General features: G+C 57.7%; 1 protein-coding gene across 1 annotated transcript in view; it reads left to right on the forward strand.

Annotated features, from left to right (window-relative positions):
• The first annotated feature begins 1,120 nt into the window (after positions 1-1,120).
• Positions 1,121-27,892, forward strand: part of NTSR1 (neurotensin receptor 1) — a 45,856-nt gene continuing 19,084 nt past the window's right edge. The window contains exon 1 of the mRNA XM_067705217.1: positions 1,121-1,834. Within this exon, the coding sequence (XP_067561318.1) occupies positions 1,121-1,834 (714 nt within the window). The remainder of the gene's footprint in view (positions 1,835-27,892) is intronic.

The raw sequence follows: 27,892 nt of genomic DNA on the forward strand, positions 1-27,892 counted from the left end.
CTTTCCTCAGCACCTCTCTCCCCTCCACCCACTGCAGTTTCTGATCCCCAGCCCACCAGGTGCAGCCAGCCAGGTCCACGGCTGGGCCCTGAGCGTGACATCTGATGACCACGTCTAGGTGGTGATGACAGTCCTGGACCGTAACCCCTGCACCCACAGTGGCACAAGGCCACCCACAGGGTGCCAGGCGCAGGAGCCCAGCCCGCTCGGGGGACCAGTGCTGCTTTGTTCTCTGCTTTCTGCTCCCCCATTCAGCTCCCCCCCACCCGCCACTTAACTGTGCCAGAGCTCCCCTGGGCACCCAGCTTCTGGCGCCCCCTGGACACCCCAGGAAGGAGCGGCGGCCCAGCCATCCCAGCAGGAAGCCTCCTCCTTGGAACCCCCACCCCCTCACCTCCTCTCCCCCACCTAGCGAGCTGCAGGCGACCCGGGGGCAGTTCCCTTGGGGAGGCGGGGCATAAGAAGCTGGGAAGACCTGGGCCCGGAGGCCGAGCTGCCTGAGGAGGGTGCCTGGAAAGAGCCGACACTCCCTGCGCACCCCGCGGGAATCCCAGGTCCCTGGGGCGCTCCCCCCAGACCGGATGGGCCCTGCGAGGGCGCGGGGGCAACCAGCCAGCCCTGCCCCCTTGCGGGGCGGAGACAGTGGCTAGAGCCGCCTCCTCTCCCCTCCAGCGCCCCCCACGGTTGGGCGCGCCAGTCGCCGCCGGCTCAGGGGAGGCGCGGAGCCCGGGAGGGTGCTGGCGCGGCTGGAGGTACGCGGAGCGGGGTGCGCGGAGAGCGCGAGCGAGGAGAGAGCGCTCCGGACAGCCAGGCGTGCGCTCCGCTCGGCACCACAGGCTCGCCCCGCGCAGCCCGAGCCCCAGCCAGCCAGGCGCTCTCAGCTGAAGCCGGCGCTGCCGCCCCGGGGCCCGAGGAACCGTGGGGTCTGGTATTCGGAGGAAGCCGGGAAAGCGCGCAGACCCCGGTGAGTGCAAGCCCCGAGCGCTCTAGGCTGGCACGGACCAGGGGGCGGCGCTTCCCGGCTGGACGGGGCGCCCCCTCTGCCTTTCACGCCCACCCCTCGGGCTCCCTCTGCTCTGTCCCTGCCTGAGACGCGCCCACCCCGCCCGGCGCGCGGGACATGCACCTCAACAGCTCGGCGCCCGGCCCACGGGTCTCCCAGGCTGGCGACCCCTTCTTGCTACCGCCATCGGGGCTGGAGGCGGTGCTCCTGGCCCCGGGCTTCGGCAACAGCTCCGGCAACCTGTCAGAGCCCGTCCCAGCGGCGCCCAGCAGCGACCTGGACGTGAACACGGACATTTACTCCAAGGTGCTGGTGACCATCGTGTACCTGGCGCTCTTTGTGGTGGGCACGGTGGGCAACTCTGTGACGGCGTTCACGCTGGCGCGCAAGAAGTCCCTGCAGAACCTGCAGAGCACGGTGCACTACCACCTGGGCAGCCTGGCGCTGTCTGACCTGCTCATCCTCCTGCTGGCCATGCCCGTGGAGCTGTACAACTTCATCTGGGTGCACCACCCCTGGGCCTTCGGCGATGCCGTGTGCCGCGGCTACTACTTCCTGCGCGACGCCTGCACCTATGCCACAGCCCTCAACGTGGCCAGCCTGAGTGTGGAACGCTACCTGGCCATCTGCCACCCCTTCAAGGCCAAGACCCTCATGTCCCGCAGCCGCACCAAGAAGTTCATCAGTGCTATCTGGCTGGCCTCCGGCCTGCTGGCCGTGCCCATGCTCTTCACCATGGGCCAGCAGAACCGCAGCGCCGACGGCCAGCACCCCGGTGGCCTGGTGTGCACGCCCATCGTGGGCACCGCCAAGGTCAAGGTCGTCATCCAGGTGAGCGGCCTCTTCAGGGGAGCAGGAGTCGGGGGGCACCAGGCCAGGGTCTCCCCTGGGGGCAAGGGTCCGAGGCACACCCTCAGGGAAGCCTCAGCGCGTCTCTTTCCCTCACCCCAACAGTACTTTCTGGTCTGTGTACCCTCTGGGTACAGGAAGTTGGAGAAGTGTCCCAAAGGAAGTTTACTCCTGGGAAGCTGGGGAGGGGTGGGGGGTGCGGCAGGAGGGGTGGGGCTTGAGAGCGGCCTGACCCCCACTTCTTCCCCCCTTTCGCTCCAGGGCTGCCAGGTCTCAGCCCCCCTTATCTCATCCCCTCCTTCCATCAAAGGGGGCTGGAGCCCTAGATCAGTGACCTCTCCAGGGGAGGGGCGTCCGTGGATGGGCCTCAGCTGTCTCCATGTTCCCCTAGATGTAGGGTAACCTTGTGTGTGCTGGTGCCGGCCTCTTTCGGGAGAGAGTCCCTTCCATCAGCTTCTCAAAAGGCCCTGTGGTCCGTCTCCTCTGTAGCAGAACCGCCCCCGCCAGCACTGCTCCCCCTGTGCCTCCTGGCCTGATGCTGTCTTGGGCCAATTCCTTAATTTAGCCTCAGTTTTCCCATCTGTGAAATGGGGCAATCACAGCCCCCCACCTCTGAAGGTGGAAATTCAAGGGAGAAGGTGTGGGAAGTGCTTGTTTGGCTCCTGGCGTGTAGAAGCTCCCGGAAGCACTCTTGCTGCTGCTGGTGGTGTCGACGCTGTTTCTATTGGAAAATCCTAAGGTACTAGGCGTGGTGGCAGGCGGGGGGCCCATGTAAGGTGGATAACACTGGAGCCGGGTGACCCGTGGTCCTCTGAGGGTCTGGGCGAAGTGCGTGGGAACCCAGGGGGCAGCCCTCCCCGGGGAATTGGCTTGGACGAGGCGGCCTGGCCAGGAAGGGGTATTCCGACCCTGGGAGAGGCTTCTCAGGCAGGGACATTCCAGGCAGGGCCCCGAAATGGAAGGAGGAGGGCGTCCATGGGAGCAGGTCCTGGCAGAGACACCGCTTTCAACGGCATCGTGGCCTGAGAATGTGGGTAGCCATGAAGGCGGGTGGGGGGGGCGTCCTCCATCTCAGGGTGGGATGGAAAAGGAGGAGCTGGGCTGAGTGGGGGTGGGGTGGGCGCTCTGGGCTGTCCCATCTGGCTGTTGTTTCATGCCTGAGCCATCCGCAGCTTCCCAGCAGAATTGATGTTTTTGCCTCTGAGTACGACGGGTGTGCCAGGGTAGGAGAGCTGGCGTGCTGGGGGGCAAGAGATGCCGTCTGCATGTCCATCCCTGGGCTGCGGCTGACCCTCCACAAGCCACCACCAAGATGGACCCGGTGGGCAGAATTAAGCTTCAGATCCCCCGTCGCCTGTGCTGAAAACGTGTGGCTCCGGGTGTCCCTGCATGGAGTGGCCCCGGCAGCCACGTGTGGCGGGGAGATGAGTCAGAGGCGGCCGCCTCTCTACTGATGCCTCTCCTGTGCCAGAAACAGTGGCAAGCAGGGCGGATGCAGTGAACAGTGGGAATGACCTCCCGGCTTCCTCTGAGGTCTGGATGGGCTGTGCCCAGGGTTGGGGGGTTGGGGGACAGCAGCCATGACACCTGCCTATGAAGGTTGGACGTGTCCGGCTCAGGTCAGCAGCTCGGGGTCAGCAGTGCCCACTGCCCTCCAAGGGGATGCTCCCCTCAGATCCCTGCCCGCTCTGGCCCCTGTGGCTCAGCCAGGAGCAGCCGGCATTCGGATCATCCAGAAAAAACAACAACAGCAGAGGGAGCACGGCCTCCCCCTAAAGCATCCTCACTCTCTCTTGGTCATGGAACCAGACACCTCAGTGACATGGCCTCGCCTCCCAAAGGGCCACTCCCAGGAATCCTTTTGGTCAGAGGCTGTGATGCTGATGTGGGCCGGGGCGTGTCCTGCTCATGCGTCCACTAGACAGGTGTCTGTTGAGCACGCGCTGCGGAAGGACCGCTCTTGTGCCCGCAGCTGTAGCACTGCCGAGAGTTTACTCAATACTTGCTGGCTTCCTAGCGCCCTCAGAGATCAGAGTTTCCATTTTTTTTTAAAGGCCTTGGCCATGTGCTTGGGAGAGACTGACGGGCCGGTTGTGGAAGGTGCCCTTCCCTCTGATGCTGACGGCTCCCGCGAGGCTCCCTGGGCTCCTGCATGCGGGCTGCTTCCTGTGCCTGAAAGGACGTTCCTCACGGGGGAGCTCAGCCCTGGCGTTGCTCCCCACTGCGTCTCTTCTGCACCGCCATCCGCCATCCCAGGAGAGGTTTCCCCGAGGGATTTTACGTTCCCCACACGGGCTTCTGGGCCACCTGGCAGATCTGGGCCAACGTCCACAGTTTTTAAACCGTGACATCTGTCCAAAGAGGGGCTGGGTGCCTGCCTCCGTGCGTCTGCCTCTCATGGACCACGTTTGGACGTGTGGCGATGTTGGCCAATCAAATGACCCTACTTTCCAAAACGGGGGCCCCTCCCAGCCCAACTGTATCCCACAAGGCCCGTCAGCCCTCCACACCTGTGAGATTCCGTCCTGGACACTTGCAAACAGAAGTCCTGTTTAGAAACGAGGTGGTTCAGTGATTAGATTTCTGAGCCGCTTGGAATTGTCATTGCTGGCCACAGCTGGGCATTTTCTGGGCGTGTAGCCGGGGGCTGGGGGTGGACAGGGGGCAAGAGGAGCTTACGGTGAGGACAGGGCCTTGCAGGCCAGCGAAGGCCCCAGACCCTGGGCCTCAGGTCAATGGGGGAGTCTGGGAGGAGGAGGCCTCAGGGCCTGCCACGTTGCCCGAGGACGGTCCGGCCCCTCCCTGGACCCCAGAGGGAACTGGATTCAATCCTCCTAAACAGACTGCTGGGCCCAGGGCCGACTTCTGGAGTGGAAGACAGCACGTGCCAGGGACTGTGGGGTCTCCCTGTTGGGCAGCGCTGTCCCTGCTCACTCAGGCATCTCCCAGGGCAGGCAGTGGTCCCCACAAAGGTGGGCTGACCCTGGTCGTGTCTGGTCCACTGCGTTTCAGGCCTGGCCTCGTGCTCTGACCTCAGCGTGATGAGGTCCTGCCATCACAGGCTCTGTGTCGCAGCTGCGGGTCCGGCGGGGCCCGTGTCCATCCATCCTGTGAGAGTGTACTGGGCACTGACCGGGCAGCTGGCCGGGAGGGCAGCGACCCGAGGAGGCCTTAGTGGCAGAGGCCTGGGGGCTGAGCGTGTGCCTGACTGTGGTCGCTCGCGCCCTCCTGTCCCCGTCACTGGCTGTCTCCAGAGCTCAGTTACTAGAAGGGGATCCTTTCCCTCCAGAGTACAGAGTCATCTGTGCCTCTGGGCGGGGCAGGATCTGGGGGGCCACACCTGCAGTGCATGGGCACGTGGGTTCAGAGTCCAGACCTTGGGCCACAGCCAGAGACGCCCCAGGAATAGGGTCACCTCCAGCCCTCGATGCTGATGGGCACCTGCAGGCAGAGCGCCCAGCGCCCTGGTCCAGGATTTATGCTTAATGCTGCCCAGTGGAGCTTAGAGCCCAGTGGTGGTTAGTGCCCAGCGGTGATGAGTGCCCAGTGGAGCTTAGAGCCCCGTAGTGGTGAGTGCTCAGCGGTGGTTAGTGCCCAGCGGTGATGAGTGCCCAGCGGTGATGAGTGCCCAGTGGTGGTTAGTGCCCAGCGGTGGTGAGTGCCCAGCGGTGATGAGTGCCCAGCGATGGTTAGAGCCCCATGGTGGTTAGTGCCCAGCGGTGATGAGTGCCCAGCGGTGGCCTCGTGCAGTCACCGGCAAGTGTCCTTGGGGCAGCGTGCGTAAACCCAGTCCTCCTGAGGCTCAGCCGGGGGGTAGGTGTCCCCCTCCCGGGAGCTCAGTGCTCTGCCAGGGCGGGCCAACAGAGGACCTCTAGGAGGCTCCCAGGTCACAGCAGCCCCTTTGCATGTGGCCGCGCCCGGGAAGGGTGAATTAGTGACCACAGGGCATCTGCACCCCCACCCAGCAAGGCCGCCCTAAGGCAGACGCGTCGGCGCGGCTGAGCTCTCGGTCGCCACTTCGTGGCCGCCGTCTTCCAGGCCCCGTGGCCCCGGCAGCAGCTGCGCGGGGGGGGCCACCCCGGGAGCGCGGCCTCATCACCTGCCTCCGCGTTCAGTGCCGCCGGCAGCAGTGCTCCTCGTGGGCTCAGGCCCGGCTGCAGGAGGGGGGCTGGCCCTGGGCGGGGCTCATGCCGGGGGGGCTCGTGTCTGTGGGCACGTGGACCCGGCGGTGTCCTGAGCGCCAAGGCCATTAAAGTCTGACGTGATTCCGCGGAGGCAGAGGCAGCCGAGACCCGTCTCCACAAAGTGGAAGAAAATTGGTTCCAGTAAAATCAGGGCATCGATCATTTTCTCTGTTTCTGTCCTGTGCCACCAGCTGCGCCCGGCGCCCTCCTCCCCCATCCATCCACCTGTTGGCGCCCCATTCGTGGAGCCACCGCTGCTTCCCCTGCAGCCGACTCGGCCTCAGTGACGCTGCTACTCATGGCTGAAGTTTGGCGAGTCACAGGCCCCCGAGAGGAACGTTATATTGGGGAAGCGGGCAGACGCCAGAGTGAGCGCCCCCAGGACTGGGGCCATCGTGGGCCTCCTGCTGTACTGAGGACACGGCACCCCTGCCCAGAAAGCGGACCCTCCACGTATCCCTCTGTCCCCGAAATTGAGGGATGTTCTAAAGGCAGCTGCCCTGTGCTCACAAGGTGCCCAGATCGTGAAAGTCCAAGACCGGCCGAGGGGCTGTTCTGTATTAAAGGGGATTAAAGACACAGCCCCTGAGCACAAGGCCTGGTTTCCCATCAGACCCTGGTCCAGAAAGGCTGTTGCTGAGACAGTGGCTGGATGAGGTCCATGGTTCGCGCGTGTGTTGTACTGACGTGCGACGGGACTCCTCGATCTGGCAAACTCCTGCTGCGCTTCTGCACGAGGACAGGGTCTGTCCTGAGGCTCCGCGGCAGTGAGGAGGGCAGGGACCCCCGTGAGCGGCCGTCCCAGGGGACGCCCTCAAGCTTAGGGCCGGCAGCCCGTCCCCCGCGTCTGGAGTCTCAGCTGCAGGAGGACCGGGGCTCTGGCCATGAGCTTTGGTGCCGGCACAGGGTGCTCTCCCACGGGCAGCAGCAGGACAGTGAGGCCGGGCCAGGTGGTGCTGGAGGCCTCCGTTCCCTCCAGCAGAGGAGCAGCAAACTTCCCGTCTGGTTATCGAGCGTCTGTTTCGAGGGGAGAGGAATCACAAGCCTTTTGTTCTTTTTTTCTGTTAGAGTGAAACATACATAACATAAAGCTTTACCACCCATCTCCAGAGCTCTCCCATTGTTCCCCAGGAAGACTGTGTCCCCACTGGACCCCAGCTGCCCCGCCCCTCCCGCCCTGACTGTCCGTCTAGGGTGTGGCTGCACCAGGCCTTCCTCGGACGGGATTTCAACCCTTTCTTTGGTCTCTAAGATGCAGTGGTCAGGAGTGCATGCCCTGTGCCGGGGGACGGAAGCCAGCCTCAACAGGCCCCCGACTGTACGACTCTGATCACGTGACCTGGGCACAGGCGGGGGGGTGTGTCGGCAGTGGGTGGTGAATGTTCTGCGTCTTGCCCGTGCTGCGGGCGCATGTATCAAAACTCATGGAACTTAGATAAAGGAGTGATTTCGGTGAACGTACACCGTGTCTCCATGAGTCAGTCAGAGATGAAAGCTCAGGGTCCAAGGCCTCGTCCTGTGAAGGCTGTTTGGGTGCCGGGTCCTCCCTCGGGGGTGGGGTGCCTTTGGGCAGGAAAGAACCCAAGGGTCCTAGGAACATTCCTGGGGAGCTGGAAGGCTCCAGGCAGCCGCTTGCCCTGCGCCCGCTGCATCACCGCCAGGAACCGGGCAGGTGCTCGGCACCTGGGGGTGGGGGGAGCGGTGGTACCCAGCTGTGGCGGCTGCCTGGTCCCCAAGACCCCCGCTCCGACCTGGCAACGCCCTGGCATCAGACCTGGCCCCTGCCGTCCCTGGTGAAAGCCCGGCCCCGAGAGGAAGGGGAAACTGAGGCCCGGGGTGGGGGGCATCCCAGTCAGGCCCAGCACCGGCCCCGGGCTGCTGCTCCCGCAAGGCGCCCAGGTGGAGCCACCCACCTGCTGCGATCCCTGCCCCCTTTGGGGACTTCACACACGTGCGCCTGTGGGGGCAGCTTCATGCCCCGGGGCTGGTGCGGGAGGGGGGGGGTGGCCAGGCCAGTGCACCCAGGAGCCCGGAAAGGGGCCCTTTGGGGCTTCTCGCCTGTGGCAGCCCAGGACCCGAGGTCAGACCCCAGCTTCTCCGCGGGCAGCTGCAGGGCCTGGGCGAGCGATGTGACCGTCTGTGCCTCAGCTTCCTCACCTGCCGGCTGGTCCAGGAGCCGAGGAAGGGCTCAGGGGCCCACACACAACAAAACGCGGCATCAGGAGAGACGGGCCCTCTGATTCGCCGTTTTAGGGTAACGAGAGCCCGTCTCCTCCGTAGAAAGCTCTGCGTGCCGGAGCTGGGAGCTGATCCTGTGGTCCACGCTCAGTCCCGCTCTGGGGGTCTGCATGCACGCGTCAGGTCCTACAGGAAACCCCTGGGTCTGGCATTGTTCCCATGCCTGTAGGCTCAGGGGCCGCCCTCAGCGTCCGTCCAGCTCCTCTGAGAAGCGTTCGCTGCCCGAGGGCCTGAGCCAGGTCTCTGCAGCACCGTGCGCATGAAGAATCCCCTTCTGTCACTTGTGGTGACAGCCGCCTCCCTCACCCCCTTCCACCCCCACTCAATGAGCATCGTGTGTGAGGCCCCACGGGTCCCGCAGGGAACAAAACTGGCAAAGGTTTCCGCCCCGTGAAGTACACATCCCGGCAGAGAAGACAGACAATTAGCAAAATAAATAAGTACAACGTACAAATGGTAGATAGTAAGGAGGGCAGCAGAGAAAAGGTGAACAGGAGAGGCCTCACAGCGGCAGGTAAGGGCAGGTGTGACAGCATCTGGGGAGGAAGGTTCCAGGAGAGGGAGCAACAGGTACAGGACTGTGGCCGCCGGCACCTGCCGCGGCGACGTGGCCAAGCAGGCGAGCCCAGGGCAGGACCAGACGTGACAGGTGATCACGTAGGGCACGCAGTGTCCCTTATCCGGGAAGAATGGGCCCCACGGGAGACTCTGAGCAAGGAGCCATGTGACATACATTTCAGGGGACCATTCTGTCTGCCTTGTTGAGAACTCAGCGGGGGTCAGGGAGGACGGTTAGGAAGCTGCTGCGGCGTTCTGAGTGCGTGATCACCGAGAGCCGGCTGGTTACGGGGAAGGTGGAAAAATGATAAGATACCAGATCCAGGCTTTTCTGTTTTCTTAGGTTTAAGTTTACATCCAGGAACAATCATTTTCCTTTTGTTTACATCTATGCGTTTTGACAAATACATAGAGCCCTGTAACCACCACCACCAAAGACAGAGTCCGGTCCTGTCGCCCGTGGAGTCTCTGCACACCCCCATCCCCTCACCCACCCCGCCCCACCCCTCCGACGGCCTTGGGCCTGACTCCGGCGCCAGGTACGTGGAACCTCTGAGCCTGGCTTCCTCTGATTACGTAATGCCCTAAGATTCATCCATGTTGTCACCTGTGTCAATAGCGTGGAGTACGATTCCATCGTACAGATGTTCCACCGTTTGTTCACCCATTCGCTGGTCGAAAGGCATTTGGGTCGTTTCCAGTTTTGAGCAGTTACGAGTGAAGCCGCTGCACATATTCACGCACAGGACAGTGTGTGAACACATGCTTTCATTTCTCTCGAGTTAACACTTAGGAGGCAGATTTCTGGCTCATACAAACAGTGTATCTAACTTTATAGGAATTTGCCAGACCTTCCAAAAGTGGATTTGCCATTTCGAATGTCCCCCAGCAACGTGGAAAGACAGTTCTCTGCATCCCGGCCAGCACCTGGCATCGTCAGCGTCTGGTTTGGTTGTTTTGTTTTCATTTATCCATTCCAGTAGGAGTGTGGTGGTATCTTGTTGAGGTTTTAATTTGCGTTTCCTTAATGACTCATGACGTTAAGCATCTTTTCAGGTGCTTCCTTGGAATCTGTGTATCTTCTTTGGCAAAGTGTCTGTTCCCGTAGTTTGCCTATTTTTAAAATCGGGTTGTTTTCTTACTGTTGACTTTTGAGAGTTTTTAAAGTATATTCTGCATCTAAGTCCTTTGCCAGATGTGTGATTTGCAGATATTTTCTCCCCTTCTGTGGCTCATCTGTGTATTTGCTAACGTTGCATGTCAGCGCAAAAAGTAAGAATGTGGGCAAAACCCAACTTCCCAAAACATTTAATGGATCGTGCTTTTGCTATTGTACCTAATCCAAGGTCACTAAGTCTTTTTCTCTCTTCTCTTCTGGAATCTTTATAGTTCTATGTTTTATACTTAAGTTTATGATCCAATCGGAGTTAATTTTTCTGTAGGGTGTGAGGTGTAGGTACCTTATTTGCACACACATGTCCATGACCAATACCGCTTGCGAAAAGATGATCTTTTCTCCTTTGGAGTTTTTTTGCACCTTAATTAAAAAATCACCTGACCTCCTGTGTGGGGTTCTATCCAGACTGTCATCTGTTCCTTTAATCTGTGTGTCTGTACTGTCCCCAGCCCCACAGTCTTGACCACTGTAGCTTTATAGGAAGTCTTTCAGGTGGCACGAGTCCTCCAACTTTGCTCTTTTCCAAAATTGTTTTGGCTACTCTTGTTCCTTGGCTCTCTACATAAATTTTAGAATCAGATTTTCAGTATCTACAGAGAAGCCTGCAGGGATTTTGACTGGGATTGTGTTAATCTACAGGTCATGTGGGGAGACGTGGCATCCTAACATTGAGCCTCTTCCAATGCGTGATCACACTACCTCTCTCCATTTATTTAGGTCTTCTTTGATTTTTTCAACAGTAGTAGTTTTCAGCACAGAGATCCTACACATATTTTGTTACATCTATATCTAAATATTCATGTTTGGGGAATTATTATATATGTACTTAAAATGTTTTTCTATTTCCAATTTCATGGCCGGTATATATAAATGTGATTGGTTTTTAGTTACTGACGTTGTATCTTGTAACCGTGATAATAATAATTAATAATAACTTATTAATTCTAGAAATTCGTTTGTAGGTTCCCTGGGATTTTTTATGTAGACAGTGATGTTGTCTGTGAATAGAGAAAGTGTGATTTCATCCCTTCCAATTCTTTAATTTCCTTTTCTTGCCTTACTGGCCTAGCTACAACTTCTAGTATGATATTTAATAGGGGTGGAAGAAAGGACTTCCTCGCCTTGTTACTGAGCTTAGAGAGAAAGTCTTCAGTGTTTACAATTAAGTATGAGGGTTTTAGTTTAAGTTTTTAGTAGATGTTTTTGTTTGTTTGTTTGTTTGTTTTTTTGTGTTTTATTTTGCGGTACGCGGGCCTCTCACTGTTGCGGCCTCTCCCGTTGTGGAGCACAGGCTCCGGACGCGCAGGCCCAGCGGCCACGGCTCACGGGCCCAGCCACTCCGCGGCATGTGGGATCTTCCCGGACCGGGGCACGAACCCGCGTCCCCTGCATCAGCAGGCGGACTCTCAACCACTGTGCCACCAGGGAAGCCCTTAGTAGATGTTTTTCATCAGGTGAAGAAAGTTCCGTTCTATGCCTTGTTTGCTAAGAGTTTTTATCATGAATGGACGCTGAATTTTGTCCAATGCTTTTTCTGCATCTGTTGGTATGATCGTATGGCTTTTCTTCATTAGTCAGCTAATATGGTGAATGATATTAATTTTTTATTGTGGTAAAATATACATAACATAAAATTTACCATTTTACCATTTTCAGACGCACAGTTCAGTGACATTAAGTTCATTCACACTGTTGTGCAATCATCACCGTTATCCATCTCCAGAATTTTCTTCATCTTCCCAAACAGAAACTTTTAAACAACTGCTCCCCATCCACCCATCCTCCAGCCCCTGGAAACTACCACTTTCCTTTCCGTCTCGGTGAATTTGAGTATACTAGGTACGTCATTTCGGTGGAAAACATTGATTAATTTAATGTTGAACCAGTCTCACAGTCCTAGGACAAACTCTACTTGGTCGTGTATTATCCTTTTTATATGTTGCAGGATTTGACTTGCTAATATTTTATTGAGAATTTTGGGTCTATGTTCATGACAGATATTGGTCTATAATTTTCTTTTCTTGTAATGTCTTTATCTGGTTTTGGTATCAAGATAATTCTGGCCTCATGAAATGAGTTGGAAAGTATTGGCACCTCTTCTGTTTTCTGAAAGAGAGTGAGTGGAATTGGTATTATTTCTTCCTTAAAGGTTTGGTAGACTACTCCAGTGAAACCATCTGGGCCTGAAGTTTTATGGGAACGTTTCTAATTCAGTTCCTTTAATAGGGATATTCAGGTTATGTATTTATTCCTGAGTAAGTTTTGGCAACTTGTATCTTTCAAGGAATTGGTCCATTTTAACTAAGTTGGCATAGGGTTGTTTGTAGTATTCACTTATCATCCTTATGATGTCTGTGGGGTCTGTGATGATATCTCCTTTTTCATTCCTAGTGTTGGTGACCTGTGTCTTCTCTCTTTTGTCCTTGGTCAGAGTATGGCTGGGAGTTTATCCATATTATTGTTCTTTGTAAAGAACAACTATTGATTGCATTGGTTTTTTTAATTGTCTTTCTGCTCCTGTCTGCATTTCATTTCTCTGCTTGCTTTGGGTTTAATTTGTTCTTATCTTCCTAGATTTCTTAAGGTGGAAGCTTAGACAATTAATTCAAGACCTGGGATTTCTTTCAATTCTTTTATAATATAAACATGTGATGCTAAAAGCTTTCTCCTAACTACTGCTCTAGTAGCATCTCAAAACGCTTGAAATGCTGTATTCTAATTCAGCTCAAAATATTTTCTTCTTTCTCTTTAGAAAGAGCTTCCTTTTTAGAAGTGTGTTGTTTAACTTGCAAATGTTTGGGGATTTTCCAGCTAACATGTTGTTATTGATTTCTCATTTAATTCCATATGTTCAGAGAACATACTTGCACGATATCAGTTCTTTAACGGTGTTAATGTGTGTACTCTGGTCCCAGATAATGGTCTGTGTTGGCGGGTGATACAGGCACACGCGCAGAACATGTATTCTGCTGTTGTCGGGTGTATTATTCCGTAAGGGTCAATGTGGTTGATAATGTTGTATTATTTAGTTCTAAAGTTTCCATTGGTCCTTTTAACATGGCTTCTTTTTCTCTTTTAAGAACTTTTATCTTTTCAGTCATTTCAGGAGGGTTGCCTTTACCTCAGGGAGCATGATTGCGATAGCTTCTGTCAAGTCTTTGGTGATCCCATCATCTGAGTCTTCTCGAGGGTGGCGTGTATGAATTGTCTTTTCCTTGAGAGTTAACCATATTTCTCCGGTTCTTTCAATGTCAAGTGATTTTGGATCACTTCCCAAACATCTTCAATACCGTTGTGGTATTTGGGGTTATGTTAAAATCCTCTGCAGAAGGTTGACGTTTTTCGTTGATTCTTTTCTTTTAGCCATCAGCCCAGTTAGAACTGAAGTTCTGTCTCACTCTCTGTTGGTGGTGATTCCAATGTCAGTTCTGTTTTCAGGTTCTTGACTGTGCTCTTCTGCTCTTCCCCCTATGTGCACCATTCGGGGTGTACTCTTAGATCTTGGAGGTGGTTTATATCGCAGTTCAGGTTTCGGAAGCTCTGCCCTGGTTCTTTGGGTGTGTCCGTGCGTGTGCGGGTCGATGGTAACCCCACGATTGGTGTCAGTTAATGCACAGACCCTTTTCCAGCTCTTACCTGCTGGGATTTCCTCCCCACATGCTCCACTTTCTTAGTCCTCAGGCTGGGAAGCCAGAGTATCCGGTTTAGGTCCTCTACTGACTTTTCTTTTTGCGGTACGTGGGCCTCTCACTGTTGTGGTCTCTCCTGTTGCAGAGCACAAGCTCCGGACGCGCAGGCTCAGCGGCCATGGTTCACGGGCCCAGCCGCTTCGCGACATGTAGGATCCTCCCGAACCGGGACACGAACCCGCGTCCCCTGCATCAGCAGGCGGACTCCCGACCACTGCGCCACCAGGGAAGCCCTCTACTGACTTTTCGAGGTCTACCTCTCTGAATCTGTTCTTGTAATGGCTGCTCTCGGGCTATCAACACGCACCCTTACGTTATCAAAGTTTGGTGAGCGTTCATATCGTACCCCTTCACACCTGACACTTCTCACGCTCACTGTTCACCCGGAGGTCTGTTTTCATGGACCTCCTTTTTTCTTATTAGTGGGTCACGTTGTCGATTTCTTTGCATACCTAGTAATTTTTTGCTTACGCTGGACGTTGTAGATGACACGTTGAAGACTCTGGATTTTACTTTCTTCCCTTGAAGAGTGTTGGCTCTTGTTTTAGTGCCGTTCAGCTGCAGACTGATTATCGTGAACTCGTGGAGGCTGGGCTTACGCCTCACTAGTGCAGCTCTGTGGAAAGCCCAGCCCTCCTGTCCTGGGAGGATTCAAGTCTGGGCTCAGTCTCCACTGGCGATATTGTCCTTTGCTTTTAGGCTTAGTTAGGGTGGGTCTAGACTTGGCCTTCCTCCAGGGCGTGGTCCTTACTACTAAGGTGTGGACTTGCTGGCATCTCAGCAGGATACTCGGTGTGTTAGGGAGGGCACTCCTCTCCCCTCCAGCTCTGCCAGAATGCCAGCCGCCCTCCCATAAGCCCTTCAAGGTTTCAGTCTGTGCACACACGCCAGCCAGCCCAGACCCATAGGAAGGCCCCCCACAGGCTTCCGAGGACCCTACCGCGGGCATGCATGTCCCCCTCTTCAGCAGATTGAAGCCCCTCCTGCAGCCCCAAGCTCCGGTTTCCACCTCCTCAGCTGGAGTAGCCATGCTCTGCCCAGACCCCAGCTCCTAAAGCCACAACCAGAAAAGTGTCCCCAGGAAGAGAACTGGGTGACAGTGGGGCCCACCTTGTGATTTCCCTGCTCTCAGGGGCCACAGTCGTGCACTGCGGCTCGCCCTGTGTCTGAAAAGAATCGCCTGATAAATTGCGTACAACTGTACAGGTTATGACAGAAGAGCTTGTGCAGCACTCCACGTGGAAGTCATCTGTGGATTTTAAACACTGCCTGCTTTCAAAAATATCTGAGGCAGCTTATGATAAAAGACCTGCTTCAAAGGGATTATTCAAATAATGTTGCGAAAGAATACATGAAAAGAAACACAGTTATCCTGGAAACATAACGTTGAAGACAGCCACTGCATCTGAGTAAATCTTGTACTGAGGCTTGTGGAGAAAGTGCAACATTATTTGGACTTAAACATTTTTAGCTCTTTGTCTGTTAAAAGGTGGATTTATTGTAAATTTCAGTAACTCTCTCTGGACATATTTAAAGGTTAAGAGCATTCTTCAGTGAGTAATCCAAAAAGGATTCCTCTGTTTAAAAAAACACACCACTTCCAACCTCCTGAAGTTCAGAGAATCCTGGGGCTGTTTGGGAATCGTCCCTGTTGAGGAGCTATTAAGTAGTGACTGCTCACAGCAGGCCGTGGGACACTGTGGTCCAGAGCATAACTTCCCAGTTGTTTGGCAGGACCCCAAACCTCCAGGTCCCGAGGGTCAGGAGGGAGTGAAAGTACATCTGGGTCGTGTCACTTCGGAGCCCCGTCTGTAGAGCCATCCAGGACATGCTGGTCCGGAGCCAAAATCAAAGACTCGCTCATCTGTGAACCGGTCCCTTTTGGGCTCTGTGCCCGACAGGACGTGCATGGTCAGAAGGACTGTGCAGGGGGCATGGGGGAGAAGCAGTTACATCTGTGCTGACCTGTCTCCCGGGCGCTCCTGATCTGGGCTCACCGGCCACTCCCATTGCTGCCAGCCCCTCCTGGGAACCCTTCAGAAGAAGGTGCACCGGGTGGGGGCACGGATCTCTCCATCCCAGGGACCCTGTTGGACCCGTAGTCTGGAGACCCCACTCTGGACTGTCCTCAGTGTGGGGAGCCCCGTGACATCACCCCTTTGTTCTCCCCACCCCAGGGATGGGCCTGGGGAGGCAGGGCCACGCTGTGGCAAAGCACCCTCCGGTGGCCTCCCACTGGTCTGCCCGTCTCCCGGGGGCAGCCGGTCAGGAGCACAGGCACCAGCGTCCAGGGCAGGAGGCAGGACGGAGAGCCCCACGAGCAAGGGGTCAGGCAGCTGAGTCGTGGCGGGTCCTGTGCCGATGCCTGCGGCGATGCCCACGTGGCTTTTGCAGGAGGCAGGAGGGAGAGCGGCCGGCCCGAAGGCCCCTCTGTCCCCACAGGCTGGCACGACGCCTGGGCACCAGATTCTGCCCAGTGCCAAGGCTCATTCTGCTGAGGTGGACCTGAGCCCCAGCCGGGGACATCTGCTCTGCCGGAGGCTGCACGGGGTTTGAGGAGGAGGGGACATGTGAGGGCAGTGGCCGCACGCAGGCCCGGGGCTTGGGGGGCGCCGATCTCATGGGGGCCCTGAGGACAGTGGGCTCTTTGCGCGCTCAGAGGCCCAGAAGATGGGAAAAAACAGCAGCCGGCCACGGCGAGCTGGCGGCGAACAGACAGCGAATCCCAGCCAAGGGGGGCTTTCCTAGAACAGCAAGGCGCCTCTGAGGCCCCACCCTGTCAAACACGCCTGCAGACTCTCGAGGTGGATAATTGCAAGGCACTAAGACAGGGTGAACACCAGTTAAACTTCCTGCAATTCATTTTCCTGACAGCTTGTTTTAAGAGATGCCGTCTCATGTATTAAAAATACCTCCTTTAGTGTCGGATCTGGAGAGCAGCTAGAAGACGCTCAGAAAGGTTCCAGTCAAAACCACCAGGGGCGGGTCTTCATGTTTTGAAAAAGCTCTAACCCCAAACACCTTTTGTGCTTCTGTCCGTCACGGAGACCGTGGGAAACTCCTTGGTCTCGGGGGCTGACTGTCCTGGGGCCACAGCAGCAAAGACCAGCAACAGACCAGGCCTCTCGGAACAATAGAAATCTATTCTCGCACAGATCTGGAGGCCAGATTCCAAAATCAGGGCGTAGGCAGGGCCAGGCGCCCTCCGGGGGCCCAGGGGAGGGTCCTTCCTGCCTCTTCCAGCTTCTGGAGGCCCAGGCGGCCCTGGGCTTGCGGCCGCGTCCCCCCCCCCCCCCCCCCCCCCCGTCTCTGCCTCAGTCTTCACGTGGCTTCTCCCCTGTGTCTGTGTCTCTCCTCTCTGGCTCTTCCTAAGGACACTTGTCCTTGGATTTAGGGCCCCCCCACTCCAGGATGACCTCATCTTGAGATCTTTAATTGCATCCACAGAGACACTTTTTCCAAACAAGGTCACGTTCACTGGTTCTGGGGGTTAGGACTGGACGTATGTTTTGGGGGCCACCAGTAGCTCCACTAGACCACACTCCAAGGGCAAAGGCAGAACGCGGGACAGGACAGCTCTTGCGGACAGAGGGCTGGCCCCTGTGGGCTGCCTGCCCGCATCATCTCAGCCCCCGGCCAGCACGGGGCCCCTTGGTAAATGCAGGAGCAGGAGAGGGCTGAACACAGACCTCACAGGCCGCCGTTGAGAGAGCCCTGGACAGTCCCAGGACAGCCAAGACGGGGCCTTGGGTGTCTTCAGCAGAGGAGATGCCCTCTGGCCTCCCTGCGCGGACACAGCCCTGGTAGGGCTGGGGTCTGGGGGAGGAAGAGGGGCACAGGCCAGGCAGGCTGAGAACCGCCTTTCATACATATTCTCATTTGACCCCCGTGGTGACCCTGTGAGGCTGGGACTATGGACCCATCTTACCACCCAGATGAAGAGGTGCCTCAGGCAGCATGCCAGCAGCGTCCTCCTGTCCCCTCTCCCAGATCCCTCCACCTTCTCTGTCCCGCCAGGGCCTGGACACGCAGAGCCCAGCAGTCCAGCCAGGTGAGGCCCGTGGGAGGTGCAGGAGGAGTAGAGGGAGACGGCAGGTGAGCTCGCGGCCTGTGTTGCCCCATCTCCTCCCTGCTGTGCAGTGGGCGCCGTCTCCCACCACGGCCGTGGGTTCCGTCACTGGCCCTCGGGCCTGGGGTGGAAAGGGCTTCCCTTGGGGAGCCTCAGGATCCTGCACTAGGCCTGGCCAGTTGCCCTACCTGCCCAACCTTGTCAGGAGTCCCACCTGTTCACACCTTGTCAGGAGTCCCACCTGTTCACACCTTGTCAGGTAGACCCACCTCTTCACACCTTGTCAGGAGTCCCACCTGTTCACACCTTGTCAGGCAGACCCACCTGTTCACACCTTGTCAGGCAGACCCACCTGTTCACACCTTGTCAGGAGTCCCACCTGTTCACACCTTGTCAGGAGTCCCACCTGTTCACACCTTGTCAGGAGTCCCACCTGTTCACACCTTGTCAGGTACCCCTTGGCTCAAGCTCTTCACGTTGCCTACTGGAGTGCTGGCTGCTCCCTGCCAGGTCCTGTCCGACACCGTGATGAGCCAAACTTGAGCTCCGGTGGACTTGATGAGCACACGCGAGCCTGCTGTGGTGGGACAGGTGCCTCTGACAGCTGAGCGGATCAAATGGGGAGAACCAGCCACGGCAGGAAGGGTGTGGTGAGGTCTGGGGCTCCAGGGTCCATCTTTTCTGCTCCGAGCTTGAAACCTTTAGCAACCCTGTGGGGTCCCTGAGCCTGGGTCAGGGTCTGCAAAGGCATCTCCGAGTGGCCATGTGAAGGCCGAGGGGACGTGTGTGCAGAACAGGCCTGGGTTTCCACCTGGGCCCCAGCAGGTGAGATGGCTCTGCTGTTTGGGGCAGCCTGGGTGCAGGCATGGACACTGGGACCCCGTCAGGAGGCTGCGCTGGCCCAAGGGTGAGCCGAAAAGGGGGCGGGGGCAGTGAGGCCAGGCTGCGGGCAGTTCCCCGGCGCCCCCCAGCCCAGCGTGTGGGCACCCTCCCAACCCACTGGGCTCCCTGGCCTGGGCACAGGGGGGCTCCTGGTGGCTCTGCCTCAAGCCCCCAAATCCCTGCTCCATCCCCTGGGGACCCGGTGGTTCTCAAAAGAGCAAAAGCTCCCCTCCCTGTCCTGCCCCTGACAGGGATTGAAGGGAGCTGCCAGACAGTGACCTGTGGTCTGGGGTCACCGGCAGCCCAAGGGCAGCACCTGGTTGACAGTTATAGCATTTAGAGCTAATTCCAGCCCTTTCTGGGGGGCCTCCTGCTGAGTTTTAACGGACTCCTTCCCTGACCTTTTTAACTAAGTCGCAAAAGAGATGGGACACCCCTGGGTCGACTTCCCCCCACCCTCCCAGAAACTGTGAGCTGGGGTCACGGTGCAGGAACTACAGTCGAACCCAAGTACCCACGTGCCAGAACTCAGACGGAAACGGATCTCCAGGGAGGCTCTGGTCTCCAGGAGCCGACAGCTCGGGCCACAGCTGCCTGGGAACTCCCACTTCTATTGCCAATAAATTAAATTTGCTTTTGTTTCTCCTGCCCTGGAGAAACGACTGCTGTCAGAGCGTGGAGCCCAGGAGGGAGGGCTCTTGATGAAGGACCCCCCAGAGGGGCTGGGGCTGCACAGGCCCCTTATGACCCCTTTCTCTGCACTCTGTGCCCCCCACCCCCCGGGAGACGGAGCCGGCATCCCTGGCCACCCGCATGCGGGTCCCGGGAGACTCTCACTCTCCCATGCAATGTGGCCCCTGGAACACAGAAACACTTCACAAATGTCAGGGGCTTCGTCAGTTTACAGACTTGGGGGTCAGGTAGTTCCATCTCCACAAATAATGGGGGCGCCCACAGTCCAAGCTGGGATGTCTGCTTGTCCCTTGCTACCAAAGGAGGTGACAGATGCTGAACGATGCTCGTGACCGTCGTGTATCTCTGCCAGTGTTGGGTGTCACACCGTCACCTCCGGGGTTGCTTTGGAAACAAGATGCTGTGTGTGCATCCGACCCTCTAAGTCCAGTCGGGAAACCGGCTCTACTAACGGGGCTGGAGGTTCGGGCGCTGGTACTTGTTGGGAGTGCCTGGTAGGACGGAGAGGGTTTTGGTGTCACCTGTGTTCACTGCTCCCAAAGGCTACAGCACTCCTGGAGTTGCCGGAGACACCATCCAGTGCATCGGGAAGCGTTATCTCGTGAAGCCAGGTCAGGTCACATCGAGCCCCCAACGGGAGCTCGTGCAGCCCCCTCGGCCCAGGGTCAGACACGGGGCCTCTGTGCCCACATGGCCCCACAGACTTGTCACCGCGGGCTCCTCTCTCTGCAGCTGCCTCTGCCGTCTACCCTCCCAGCACGGCTCCTGAGCCCGTGGGCACAGCCCCTGAATCTCCATGTATCAGGGAGCAGCAAGGGCTGGGAGGGAGTGGGGATCACAGGGAGGTCCCGCCCGGAGTTTACCGTGAACAGGTGGGTCCGAGTGCTGGAGCGCAGCAAGGCGTGAGCCTCTGCCCCTGAAAATAAGCAAAGCCGTCACCACCTCGGACCGTGGCTTCCTTCCCTGTGACAGGGCCCATCAACCAGGCAGGTGTGGAGCCGACTGCTGCGCTCCACAAGGCTGCTGGCATTCAGCACAAGTGGCTCTGGGCGTCCCTGCGGATGGCCGCTGGACAGTGGCTCTGAGCCCCTGGCTGGCGACAAAGCGACTACAGTAGGCAGCACAGACGGGACAGCTGGGCGTGGATTTCCACAAGGATGTGTGTCCAGGGTGGCTGGAGGAAGCACCTCCAGCCGGAAGAGATGGACCCTGAGCCAGTCGTAATCTCTAGCCGAAAGCTTTTGCGGCAGATGGCCCCTGGACCCCGGGAACCCAGGCGAACATCCAGGGCGGACTTCGGTCTGCAGGAGCTTCCTGGGGCCAGCAGGGACCTGAGGCACTGCCCAGGGCGGGGGCGGGGCTGCCCAAGAAGCTGCCCCGAGTTTCTTCTCAGTGCCGCCCGTCCTGTCCGGGAGTCTGAGGGGAGATGTTGTCTCAGACTGGCCAGTCTGGTTCCTGGGCGAGGGCTGGCAAAGCAGACCAGGGGACAGAGCATCTGTATTCTGTGCCCTGGGCCCCCCAGTGCTGTGACCGATGTAGGGCCAGCCCAGCTGCCAGCTCCTGGCGCTGCTCACCCCTTGTCACAGCAGACAGTGCCAGGCCCGGCACGACCGCAGGAGTGCCCAAAGCCCACGGCCTGGCCAAAACAGGGCCAGTCGGCTCTTTGCACCCCTCCTAGGGCTCCCTGTGAGGACAAGGAAGAGTGAGATTGATCTGCGAGCAGTGTCAGGCTTCCTAAAGCAAGGAGGGCTTCCTGGAGGAGGGGCCGAGGGGCTTTCAAGTCTGGGGAAGGGGGTGGTTTGCTGTCCCCAGGTTCCCTGAGCATCTGAGCTTTGGCCGGCAGGACGGAGGCTTGGGCTTCTTGGCACTGATGTTCTCACCTCCCCCCACCTGCTCAGCTGGGCCCCTGGTTGCCCCCTCCAGGAAGCCCTCCATCCCTCCACCCCACAACTCCCGTAGCCATCCTTGGGCTCCACTTCCTCCTTGAGGAACGTGGGCAGAGCAAGCGAGGCAGCTCTGACTCCCCGGCATCTGACTTGGTCGGCAAGCTGCCAGGTTTCGGGGGGGCGGGTGGGAGGGGGCAGACGGACAGCTCAACGCAAGAGCGAGCAAAGCTTCCATTTGACCGAAGCTTTGCTCCTGCGAGTTTTTATGTTTGGTTCTAAGAACTGCAGAGGGCTCGTTTCTCAACATCCCCTCTGCAAAGCTGTTTCTATTTCAGTGAATTGAAGGCGTTTGTGGTTTTAATTGCCGACCGGTCCCTGGGCCCGTTTCCCTCTGGCTGGACCAGGGCTCTGCAGAAGGTAGTGTGTGCACAGTGGAAGTTTATTTCTATGTGCACGTCTTGCTCAAAAAGAGAAAACAAAAAAGGAACATCCGTGAAGGGCGGGCAGGCTGACTGGGAGGCTGGGCTTCTCTGCCGAGCAGATTGCAAGGCAGTCTCTCTGGGGACAAACACCTGCTCCTCGTTCAAAATAGAGGGGCGTCCACCAGGCCCACCTGGACGGGCCAGCAGGTGCTCGGCCGGGCGCTGGCAGCTGCACCACAGCCCCTCTCAGCAGGGCCCTGGGCTCAGGATGGAGACGACTCTCAGCAGAGAAGGGTCTTGGGTGGATTTTATCCTGAGGGAACCTGCGGTGCCAGTTGGAGAGGGGCCCCCGAGGCACCTGCTGACCCCGCCCCTCCCGACAACGGTCAGAGAGATACTGTCCTACTGTCCGGCCCTCGTCCATCCGTGCCTGGGGGCTCCTGGCTGGCAGGTAATCGATGCTGAGAGTTGTCGGTGCCTAGACGCACACTCGGCCGCCTTTCCCAGCCTGCAGCCCATGGATTCGCCCAGGTCAGCTTCTCTGCTCTGCCTGCAGCCCCCGGGAGGGCCCGGGGAGGGTGGGGAGAGCAGCTGTCTGGGGCAGCAGGGGTGGCAGGTGAGGGGCTCTGGAGAAGTCCAGCCTCAGCCCCTCCCACTGGCGCCCCGGAACGGGAGCTGCCCAGAGGTTGTCCTGCCCGGAGGTGGGGCTGGGCTGTCACCCTCACATCGGGCATGTCTGGGCCAGGAGTGACTCAGGTCACACAGGCCTGTAGCAGGGCCAGCACCTGCAGCCTGTCACAGCGCAGGGGACCTGCGGGACACCGGAAGACCGCCCCGGCCCAGCGGAGGACACGTGCTGTCCACCCGGGGCTTGCACCTCTGTCCAAGGTCCCCGCCCAGGCACAGCCACGAGCAGCAGAGTTCAGCGGGTCTGTGACACATGCCAGCGGCCAGGGTGGAGTTCAGGGTGATGAGTCAGGAGACGGGCGGCCATGCTTCGGCGCGGGTGGGGCAGGAGTGCCTATAGCAGTGAGTCGGGGGTGGGGGCAGCTGTGGTGATGTCCTCGGGGGTACCACGCAGGCACGTTGGCCCCAGAGGACCAGGCACCCCAGCTTGCCCATCCGCGGACCTCGAGCATCCAGCCCTCCATGCCCTGGTCCCACGGATGCAAGGACAAGCATGGCACCTGCGTCCCGGGCTGCCGTGAAAATTCCAGGAGCCTCAGCCCTCGGGCCCCGGCGAGCACCCGCGAGGCCTCAGATGTCAGCCCTGGGCCTCAGCTAGGCGGTTGAACTCTCACGCCTCGGTTTCCTTGTCCGTAGGGTGGAGACAGAGCCCACCCCGCCTGGGCCTCCGGCCCCTGGTGCAAGGCAGCGGGACCGACGGCGGGGGAGTTTGTGGGGGAGGAGAGGTCTTCTGAACGACAGGGAAGCGTGCCAGAGCCCGAGGGCTCACCCGGGGCGTCACGCCCGCTGCGGCCGGGGGTGAGGGCAGCTGACTCCACGCAGGGACAGCCCATGACCCCTCTGTGGGACCAGGTTCAGCCCAGTTTGGCCGTGCATGGGGGAAGGGCAGCCGCAGGAGCTTAGCCCCTGTGGCCCTGAGAAGGGTGACCAGTCCCCGTGTGCTCGGGACTGAGGGCTTCCTGGGCTGTGGGACTTCCGTGCTAAAGCCAGGAGTCGGGAGCAGGCAAACGAGGACTGGGCCTCCCCCAAGTGCCGGAGGGAAGTGGCCCCTGGTGCCCACCTGAGAGCTTGTTGAGCAGGGCAGAGGCGTGGCCAGGAAGGTTAGGGTTTAGGTCTAGCTGGTGGATGAACACTGTCCCGGACGGGCTTGAGGCTTGGGTGGCGAATGCGGAAACCCCTTGGACTGGCCCAACATCAGGCCCCGCCCTTGGGCTGCAGACAAGGGCTCCCGGCGACGCTGCACCCAGGTGGGAGGGCACCGCCTGCCCGGACCCCACTGCTCCCCACCCCCAGTGGCCTCTACCGGGTGCTGTGACTCCATCAGAGTGCTGCCCTCCTCCCAGGGACTCAGGGGCCTCTGCTCCCCCAACAGTGGGTATCTTTCCAGGAGGTCCGGGTCCTAAGCTTGGCTGGCCCAGGCAGGCTCCAGGCGGGCACAGGGGGTCAGTCAGTGGGGGCAGCGGCAGGCAGGATGCAGCTGGTGAGGGTGAGGCTCAGGGCATGGGGGACAGAACAGCAGGGCCCCCTTGCTCCCTGGCATCCAGCTGGAGGACTTGGGGGCCGCCACCTACAAGGGCAGGAGGGGCTGACCTCTCCCACAGCTCTGTCAGAGGCCGCTGGTCCCCCTCAGGGGCCCCTGGAGCCACCGGCCCAGACACATCTGGTCTTGCACCATCTGCCTCCGGGCTAGGGCCTGGAGTCAGGGAAGGAGCCCCTCAGCCAGGGGGACGTCACAGACGGAGGGTCATCAGAGGGACAAAGCGCGGGGGGACATGCGCTAAGGCAGGGTCACCTGTTCACAGACGCAGCTGGTGGCCCCTTGCTAAGTGCTTAATCCTCTAATTTTGTGCCCATTTTATTTATGTATTTTAAATTATTTATTTATTTATTTTTATATTTTTTTTAAAAAAAATAAATATTTTTTTATTTTTGGCTGCGTTGGGTCTTCGTTGCTGCACGCAGGCTTTCTTTCGTGGCAGCGAGCAGGGGCCACTCTTCATTGCGGTGCGCGGGCTTCTCATTGCGGGGGCTTCTCTTGTTGCAGAGCACGGGCTCTAGGCGCGTGGGCTTCAGTAGTTGCAGCACACGGGCTTAGTTGCTCCACGTATCTTTATCAGATACGTGTTTTGAAAATATTTCCTCCCAATCTGTAGCTTGTCATATTCTCTTAACGGTGTCTTTGCAGAGCAGAAGTTTTCATTGTAATAAATACAACTTAGTTTTTTTCTTTCATGGATCACGCCTTTGTTCTTACATCCAAAAACACGTTGCCAAACTCAAGCTCACCTAGATTTTTCTCCTGTGTTACTATCTAGAAATTTTATTGTTTTACATTTTACATTTAGGTCTATGATCCATTCTGAGTTAATTTTTAAGGTTTAAGGCCCATTTTTTAACATATGGTTGTCCAGTTGTTCCAGGACCATTTGTTGAAAAGACTGTCCTTTCTCCATTGAATTGATTTGCTCCTTTGTGAAAGTCAGTTGACTATATTTGTGAGGATGTAGTTCTGGGCTCTCTGTTCTGTTCCGCTGATCTCTTTGTCTGCTTTTTCCCCAGTGCCGTGCTGAACTGATGACGTCATAGTAAGTCCTGAAGCTGGGTAGTCAGTCCTCCGACTTTGCTTTTCTCCTTCAGTGTTGTGTTAGCTGTCCTGGGTCTTTTGTGAAGTTCAGAATGAATTCATCAATGTCCACAAAATAACTTGTTGAGATTTTGACTGGGGTTGGGTTGAATCTATAGATGAAGTTGAAGACAATTGAAATCCTAACAGTATTGAGTCTTCCTATCCATGGACATGGACTCTCTCTCCGTTGATTTAGGTATTCTTCGAGGTTTTCATTAGAGTTCTGTGATTTTCCATCCGTACACCCTGTACATACTTTGTTAGATGTATACCTAATGTGTTTCATTGTTTTGGTGCTAGCGGCAAGCGGAAGCCAGGCAGGTGGCCTAGATGCACGTCTCCACCTGCACTTGCTCTCGGGGTGACGGGAGCCTCCCTTTGTCTCAGTTTCCCCATCTGGACTGCGGTGAGGACGCAGTGAGCTTTCATCTGTAGGTCACTGAGAGCCGCGCCTGGTGGGGAGCCCCTGTGTCAGGATTTGGAAGTAAAGGCCACTGGCCCTCTGCTCCTCACGCAGAACATTTCCAAACTTCCTTCAACGACTGGCTTTAGCAGTTAGTTTAAACAGGAAGTCTGCCTTGGGCCCAACCCAAACCCACTTTGCTTTGGTTCAAGAGGAATATCTTTGACGTCTGAGTTCCTGGGCCTTTGACCCACTGGGCGCACATGCGTGTTTTTACCCCACAAGCAGGAGGGGGCACAGGGCCCATCACCAGGTGGGTCAGCCGCGGGCCGGCCGGGCCATGCAGCTGCCACAGAAGGCCAGGCATCTCCCCCGGGGGTGGACCCCAGGCTCCCTCCAACTGTCCAGCTCACAGACTGGCTGCTGCAGCTTTCCTTGGGTGCCCGTGGCCACGGGGAACAGAACCCCGGAGCTCCCCGCCCCGTGTCGGGTGATGGACGGGGAGCCAGGTGTGTGCGTGTCCCGGGGGGCCTGCAGCTTCGTCCCACTCCCACCACCCGGCCAAGGTCAGGGAGCCCTGGGTCTAGACCAGAGCCCCACGTGGCCACCTTTGGTTTAGGAGAAGTAGGTCGATCAACAGGGCGAGAGCAGCCCTACTCCTCCCCGTTCCCCAGTGAGCATCTCTCCTCCTGCGGGTGGGGATCACCGTGGGGCAGCCACGGCCTGCGGACCCTGCTGACATCTGGGTGAAAGGGGCCTCTGGCAGCCTTTTCACGTCCCTGCGAGACGCACGCCTGGGATCCCAGGCAGTCTGTGTCCTGAGAGCCACACGCATGGGTATCACGCATCCATGAATATTCATGAAAGCAATTGACTTGCAAATCCCAAGTAATTTACATGTCATCAACAGCGTGTGGTTGTCTTTTCGGGATAAGAGCTGTCAGAGAAAATGAATCTTGATTACCAGTCATAACAGGGAAGCAGCCTCTGTGTCTGCATCCACGTCTCTGTCTGCATCCTCGCAAGGCCGCCTGGAGACACCTTTGTGCGACCAGACTTCCAAGTCTCAGCTCCAGGGCATGAACATTAGCGAGAATAAGGAGAGAAAGAAGCGGTGGGTTCCAGCGTGAGCTGCGGGCTGACATGCTCGCCCACACTCCTCTCTGCGGGCTGTGAGCACTGTCGCAGGGACGGTGGTGTCCCTCGGTCAGGGATACTCAGGGCTCCATGTGGAGTCAGTCTGTGTCCATTCCAATGTTCCGGACTGGGAGAAGGTCTAGAAATCGTGGCTGCAATTGAGTGGCTTGGGGCCTCTTACCCAGTGATGCGCTGGGTCAGCTCGCGGACGGCACGGCGCAGTGGTCCGGTCTTTGAGAGGGAGGGGCCCCCACCCTCTGGTGGCCGCTGTTGACTTGGGTCTCAGGTGATAAGGAAGGTTCTGAGCTGGGTGAGCAGACCTCACGTGAGGGGTCCATGACGAAGGTGTGATTAATGTTTGGTCCCCATCAAGCCCTGTGACAGCCCTGACGTGGTTGCTCCCGGCATCACTAATGATGGTTTGAGAGCCAACTCTGATCCCCGTGGCCACCCTTGGGGCTCGGGGCTCTCCCGACTGTCCCCGTTTATAGATGAGGAGACTGACACTCAGGTGGGGAAGCCGCTTGCTCTGCCTCTTATCCTGGGACTCGCCGCCCCTCCCAGCGTCCTGTCCTCAGGGCTTAGTTCCTTGACAAAACTCTGGTTCATTTCTGAGGTTTGGTGGGTGACAGGACAAAAGAAGAGGATGCCTTCCCGGGAGCGCGCCCTGTGGCCCCTGCCCACTGGGCAATCTGGGTACATCTGGATCCTTCGTGGGGTACAGAGAAGGCCATTATTGGTTCTGGAAGCTATGGCCCCACACGCAGGCTGCGCTGGGGTCCGTGCTGCTCCTGTAGTGTCTTCCGGGGGGCTGCTTGCCCACTGTCCCTATAGGGAGGCTTCACTCTTTAGCGCAACTTTGCTCACGGCTCCTTGTGAATGAATGACTCATCCTTGACCTTGTGCAGACGCTGACGCATCCTGTTTTGGGGATGACCAGGGGGTCCGGAGGCTGCACCTCTGTCTCCCCCACTGACCAGAGATGGGACCAGGGGAGTGCAGGCGCCATGGGCTGTGGGGTGGATGCCACCTGGAAACGGTTCTGCGTGGCTTCTCGTGAGAACTCCAAGCTGCCCTGTGTGCGGTGCGGCGTCCAGTCTGAACCCCGGGGAGCTTTCAGTGTAAAATACACACCGTGATTCCAGAGAGCTTGGATGGAGGAAAATTTATAGGGTCTCACTAGCGCTTTTTACACTGATTGCACGTTGAAATAGTATTTTGAATGTATTGCGTTAAATAAAATCTATTAATGAAATTATTTTCACCCGTTTCTACTTTTTTTAACGTAGCCCCTAGAAAACTGTAAATCATTGACGGCTGGCACAAACCGCACTGTTCTATCGGGCTGTACAGCCGCAGACACTGCCTCCCGGGAAAGGAAGCTGCCTG

The sequence above is a fragment of the Pseudorca crassidens genome, chromosome 15, assembly GCF_039906515.1.
Source record: "Pseudorca crassidens isolate mPseCra1 chromosome 15, mPseCra1.hap1, whole genome shotgun sequence".
In the NCBI taxonomy this organism is placed as follows: domain Eukaryota; kingdom Metazoa; phylum Chordata; class Mammalia; order Artiodactyla; family Delphinidae; genus Pseudorca; species Pseudorca crassidens.